Source organism: Mirounga leonina, unplaced genomic scaffold (assembly GCF_011800145.1).
Source record: "Mirounga leonina isolate KUSES-001 unplaced genomic scaffold, KU_Mleo_1.0 Mir_82, whole genome shotgun sequence".
Taxonomy (NCBI): Eukaryota; Metazoa; Chordata; class Mammalia; order Carnivora; family Phocidae; genus Mirounga; species Mirounga leonina.
In genome coordinates, this window is record NW_023270825.1 from 4,909,118 (window position 1) to 4,915,775 (window position 6,658).

The 6,658-nt window shown below is 48.9% G+C and overlaps 1 protein-coding gene across 1 annotated transcript in view; it reads right to left on the minus strand.

Annotated features, from left to right (window-relative positions):
• EVL (Enah/Vasp-like) overlaps nt 1-6,658 on the minus strand; it is a 74,303-nt gene that overhangs the window by 53,022 nt on the left and 14,623 nt on the right. The window contains exon 2 of the mRNA XM_034992889.1: nt 2,398-2,566. Within this exon, the coding sequence (XP_034848780.1) occupies nt 2,398-2,566 (169 nt within the window). The remainder of the gene's footprint in view (nt 1-2,397; nt 2,567-6,658) is intronic.

Below are 6,658 nucleotides of genomic sequence, written 5' to 3' on the forward strand. Positions count from 1 at the left end.
AGATTTCGGTTAGCCCGTAGCTAATGATACTACAATGTACTAGTCCCTTCCTCCACAAATGACCACTTGCTTTTACACCTACCTATTTAGCAAAATGGGGGTGATAAATGCTAATACTGTTATCCTCTGGGGTTCCTGGGAGACTGAAATAGTAGACATGAAAAGTGTTCCACAAACCATAAAGCACCTTAAATGTGTAAGATATCCCGAGTTGGTTATAAACCTAACACCCATGGGTGCAGGCCGGCAGGGCAGTACCTAACCTTGTCAACATCAAATCATCATTAAAACATCATAAAATGTTTGACCTTGCAGTCCATATAGACTGGAAAATAGATCTGTGAAAATCAATCTTTTCTCCCGAGGTCCACAGAAGCTACTGTGGACCTGGCTTCCTGCCACTTTCTCTAATACCTTGGCTTACTAAGAATCCCTTGTATATTGCTATGTATGTATACACATGTATGTATGTACATATACATGTACATACGTATGTCACTATGTATGTATGTACACCTCATCCATTTGGGGAAAAGAGTCTCAACCACACTCTAGGAGCCTGTCTCTTGAACATGTAATTCCAAGTGGAAGGCTGTGCTGGTAACTTCTCTGTCAGACTCTGGGAGTCTCTTAGTTAACTAGAGTCCACACAGCCTCCGAATTTACCCAGGAGGCCACTGAGGACTGCCGTCAGTCCGAGCTTTGGCGTGTGGCTTCTGCTAAGGGCGGCAGTGAGGTGCCGAGGCTCCTCTAAGAACACGGCGCATGTCGGTTGCAGGGAATCTGGTTCTCCAGTGTCGTGGCATTTCCAGCACACCATGCTGGCTTCCTAGTGTGCCCTGGAGGGCAACCATGAGGTGCGAAGGGCGGGGAAACTTGTCCCAATAAAAGCAATCACTCAGGGAACACCCACTGTGATCCAGGAGCCGCACTAGGCCATGGACCTTCTGTCAAAGGCACGTAGCAGGGAGGTATTGCCCGGCCGGCCTGCATCCATGGGTGTTAGGGAAACGAGTGGATGCTTCTGGTTGTCACCATAACTGTCCCCATATATATCCTGCAATATACAGCACAGCATACCTCTAAAAGGCAGAGACAGAACCAATGCATTGGAAGAACAGGGAAGCAGCTTCCAGAAGGTTTCTAGAGAAACCTTCCTACCAGTAAGGCTCATTGACAAGGGGAAGCGATACCTCTGAAGGTACCAAGAGTTCCAGGTTGGACCTTTCACCGGGGGTCCTGAAGCGGGGCTGTCCCTTTCAGCTACAAGAATCCGAAACTTAACAGGGCCGTTTTGGCCAAAGCAGAAACCCATTCAACAGGCAACACACTAAAAATAGAGTCCCAAGTTTTTGTTCTTTGTTTTCTAATTGCTAACGTGCTGATTCTTACAGAGTTAGCAGCTAACCTGCTGCTCAATTTAGCAAGGCCTTGACCAACAAAGGATGCCAGGAGGGGTTTTTCATAAATGCTGAGACCGCAGAACTGTTAATTTCACTGCTAAAAATGTCCTTGTCGACCTCTGAGAGCTAGAGGCAGAACCGTGAAGTAGTAACCAAAGTCACTGTGGTGAAGCTACACAATCCCTTCCTCCAAGTCTCTCTTTCAGTCCGTGTCACATCAGATTACTCTTAGTTATGTGCCCACGGCTACTTCTGACAGAGCTGGACTTGTGTTTGCACAGAGACTTACTGGGTACACTCACAATCTTGTCTGATTTGCCCAGGAGGTACCCTTAGGGACAGAAATGATCCCAGATTCTTCAAATCATTTTTTTTTTTTTTTAAGATTTATTTATTTCAGAGAGAGCGAGAGAGAGTGCATGAGTGGAAGGGGCAGCGGGAGAGGGAGAGAGAATCTCAAGCAGACTCCACACCCAGCATGGAGCCTGACTCGGGGCTTGATCCCACGACCCTGAGATCACAACCTGGGCAGAAACCAAGAATCAGATGCCAACCAACTGAGCCATCCAGGTGCCCCCAGATCATCTCGATATTCTTTCCAAAGTAAGACTTGGGGGCTGAGGAACCAAACATCTTCACAGCATGTCACTTACAGTTGTGCAGGCGGAAGGAGACATTAACACAGCCCTGGAGTATCATTTTCACAGCTGTTTCCCGTCCATTATTTTATTCTAATATGATCATAACACAGTGAGGCACACAGCGTGTGGATTACTGTCTCTATAAGACAGATGTGAAAAATGAAGTTCAGAAAAGATAGCGTGCTCACGGTCTCCTACCTTGGAGTATGAGAACACGCAGGCAGAATGTGAACCCAGATCTTCCGACTCCAAATCCTGACCTTATTTTTTTCTAATCTCTTTTCACTATACGTGTGTGTGTGGGGGGGGGTGGGGGGGTAGGCCCAGGTCTGGCCTGTTGTTCCAGTGCTCACCTGCTGATCCTGAAGCTTGACCCCGACGACTCTGAAGGTGTTGCTGGCAGTGTTGTGGTAAATGTTGATCCGGCTGAATCCCTGCTGGCCAGGTTTGATTGGTACCCATTTCTTACTGGTGTCATCGTAGACCATCACGGAAGCCCGGGCTTGGCAGATACTCTGTTCACTGCAGACCAAGAGAAAAGCTAAGCGTCAGCCTCAGCTGTAAGGGATGGATGTGGGCTTTCCCTCTTCTGAAAGAGAGGCCAAGTGCTCCTTGATACAGAGAGCGTCCAACTGTCTCTGGAAGGGCTGGTCTCTGAGGAGATGAATTTCATTCTCCAAAGACCACGGGGAGCAGAGAGGAGGTTCTGTGCCAATATCTTCCATAGCTTAGAAAAGACTTAACAGCTTTCCTCTCAGGGAGAAAGTGCTTCCAGGCCCTGCGTTAGGTAAGACACTGCATTAAAGCACCTAAGTGTCATGACTCAGGACACAGCCATTCACTGCCCCCATTTTGTAGACGAGAAAAGAGTGGCTCAGAGACTTGGGAAGATTTATACAAATTCACAAGCTATTCAGGGATTAAATTTGGGATTTCCAACCAGTTCTGTCGACTCTAAAGCACATGATATAGATAATATTCTTCACAACATCCAACAAAATGTTCTATTTATGATATTATGTCAGGATAGTATCCTACAAGCTATGTAGACAACAAAATGATTAGATGACCTCCTACAGAACACAGAGATATATATAAAACTAAATAGACAGCTGCACCAAACTTCGCTGAAGAAACTTCGCAAACAACTTTATCTGTTCAGAGCATGACAGAAAACCAGGGAAGAAACACTAGAAGCCCCTGGAGAGACAAAATGGTCATGATCAGGGTGTTCAGAGGGAGTCTCTCAGAGCCCACTGGCCTCTTCATTCGCACATGAGGCAAATATTCTTTTTTTTTTTTTAAAGATTTTATTTATTTATTTGACAGAGACAGAGATAGCGAGAGCAGGAACACAAGCAGTGGGAGCAGGAGAGGGAGAAGCAGGCTTCCCCCCGAGGAGGGAGCCCGATGTGGGACTCGATCCCAGGACCCTGGGGTCATGACCTGAGCCGAAGGCAGACGCTTAACGACTGAGCCACCCAGGCGCCCGAGCCAGATATTCTTGAACATGTAGTTTCTTAGTCTCTAGCATATGAGAATGCCCAAATTGAAAAGGCAAGGCATGCTTGTTATAGCCAGGCACGCCCACAACAGTGAGGAGTGGTGGTTATCAGAAAGGGCGGTCATACAAATACAATTGAAGAATCAGAAACAATATTTAAAGCCCAACAAATTGAGGCCAATTAATATAGAAGCAAAGGTGTGTATAGTAACAGATAATCATAATGATGAGACTCAGTAGTTGAGAAAAAATCACGTTATGTCCACTTTACCATATTTAAGAAGACAGGAAAACAAAATATTTGAGAACGATCCTTCTCCCCACCCCCAATGGTTGGGGGACAAAATAGTGGTTTCTATGGGATGAGCCCTCAGTGACTTGGAAACCTCAACGTGGCCTACACAGTCAGTTCCTAAGCGTTCCAAAAGCCTGAGCTTCCTCATGACCCAGTTGCCATGTGACTCGGACAGTGGGCCATCTGGTGTATAGACTTATAATCTTTTTTTTTTTTTTAAAGATTTTTATTTATTTATTTGAGAGAGAGAGAATGAGAGAGAGCACATGAGAGGGGGGAGGGTCAGAGGGAGAAGCAGACCCCCTGCCGAGCAGGGAGCCCGATGCGGGACTCGATCCCGGGACTCCAGGATCATGACCTGAGCCGAAGGCAGTCGCTTAACCGACTGAGCCACCCAGGCGCCCTAGACTTATAATCTTAACAGCAATTTTGTGTCTGGTGCATATACAAGCCTTTCCACATGTCTTCCTCCACTTGGCTTTACAGGAACCTCTACACACATTTCATGGCTGTCCAGCCACTGACTTAATGTGCCAGTGCTGGGCCTCCAATTTCCTGCTGGCCCCCCAGCTGTGCTCTGGGGTTCGGGAGTCTCGCATGTGCTTGATGGCAGCCGACACGCCGTGTAAGAGCTCTGTGGTGGGCAGATGTATCGGGAGTGAATTGTAAGGTTTTGGTTGTACAACTGTGCTATTTCCCCTCCCCCCGATAATTCGTCACTCATTCAACAAATATTTAAGGGGAAATCAGTGATGATCAAAATAGGCGTGGGTCCTCCCAGAAGGAGGGAGAAAAAAAAACCAAAAATGTGGCTATGCTTTGACTTCTCTGAGTTTGGGAGCCTGAAACCATGTATTTCTCAAAAGACTATACTTAGGAGGAGTTCTCCTTCTCTGGCTATGTCTTTGGGGCCCTGTTCTCATGAAGTCTAGCACAAGTGAGAGGAGACTGTCCACAGAAGCAGACAGACCTTGGCTCAAATCATGGTTCCATCCCAATGTGAACTGAGCACAGGTCAAGTTGTGGGCTAGATTGTGTCACTTACGGCTGCTCACACACTCCGTGGCTAGCCGTGAACAGGCAAGCAGGTGTGTGTTCCTGATGCTCTCAGGGGCTAGGAGAGATCCCGAGATACGCAGCACAACATTGACTTCATAAGTCAGAGGGATCTGAGCTGAAATCCCAGCTCTACCACCTGTTGGCATGTGACCATGGAAGCCCTTGAGAGGATTCTGGGGAAGCAAATTGGGAAGATATGGTGTGATGGGCAACGCTTTCTAGAACCCCTGTGTGGCAGCCACTGAAGTGCGCCCTTCAGATCTCCTTCAAGAGAACCTGTTGTGTGGGGCGCCTGGGTGGCTCAGTCGTTAAGCGTCTGCCTTCGGCTCGGGTCATGATCCCGGGTCCTGGGATTGAGCCCCGCATACAGCTCCCTGCTCAGCGGGAGGCCTGCTTCTCCCTCTCCCACTCCCCCTGCTTGTGCTCCCTCTCTCGCTGTGTCTCTGTCAAATAAATAAATAAAATCTTAAAAAAAAGAGAGAACCTGTTCTGGGAGCAGAACTGACCAACGTCCCTGCTGCCGCCTCCCCTCCCCCCAACCTCCCCGAGGCATGCAGAAGAGGCCATGCTTCTCTGGGCCACTCTCTACCAATGACTAACATAGCAGGGCTGATGGAGCCAGCTCATTCCTGCCTGACATGTGGCTCTCCCACAGGGGAAACCTTCACTCGGGGCCCCACATCAGCCTGAGATGCCTCTCACTCAGCCCTTGCGCCCTTCCTTCTTTCACACACTGCAGACCTGCCTCATGGCCTGAGGCTCCCCCTGCCTGCTCCCTCTGTCCTTCACTGACGATTCCCCATAAATCTCTTGCACCCTAATCATCTGAAGGGTCTTGGTGTCTGCCTCTTGGAACACTCAAAGTGACATGCCCTGCTATAGGGCAGGTGGGGCATGCCTGTCTCGTTCTTTGCGGGCCCAGGGCCTGGCACGTAGTAGATGCTTAATCAACGCTCACTGCAGAATCTCAGGGCCTAGAGAGGACACTGTCGCGTCCCAGGTGGCATGCCTTCTAAAGCAGCCCTACATGCAGGCAGACTAAGACTTCAACAGAAACTGCTCTCCAAAGCAGACCATTTTGTTGTGACGTGGTTTTAGCTGTGAGGCCGTCCCGCCTTGTTCTGAGCGACACTGCACTCACTGTCCTCCAGTATAAAGGTGTTTTGGATAGGCCGTGACAGCCCACTGGACAGCTAAAGGGACACCTTTGTCCTCCCACCCGTCGTTATCCACAGGACAGAGCTGCAAGCACTCTTGTCATGCCAGTCACTCTCCTCCAGTGAGTCCCGCTTTGACACGTGTTCCCTTAGCATCTGGGTCCCACGACTCGGTAGGATTTTTTCTTTCTTTTTTTTTTTTTTTAAGATTTTATTTATTTATTTGAGAGAGAGAGAATGAGAGCGAGTGAGCACATGAGAGGGGGGAGGGTGAGAGGGAGAAGCAGACTCCCTGCCGAGCCGGGAGCCCGATGCGGGACTCGATCCCGGGACTCCAGGATCATGACCTGAGCCGAAGGCAGTCGCTTAGCCAACTGAGCCACCCAGGCACCCTTTTTTTTTCTTTCTTTTTTTAAAGATTTTATTTATTTATTTGACGAGAGAGAGAGAGGGAGAGCACAAGCAGGGGGAGCGGCAGGCAGAGGGAGAGGGAGAAGCAGGCCTCCCGCTGAGCAGGGAGCCCGATGTGGGGCTCGATCCCGGACCCCGAGATCATCACCCGAGCCGAAGGCAGACACTTAACGACTGAGCCACCCAGG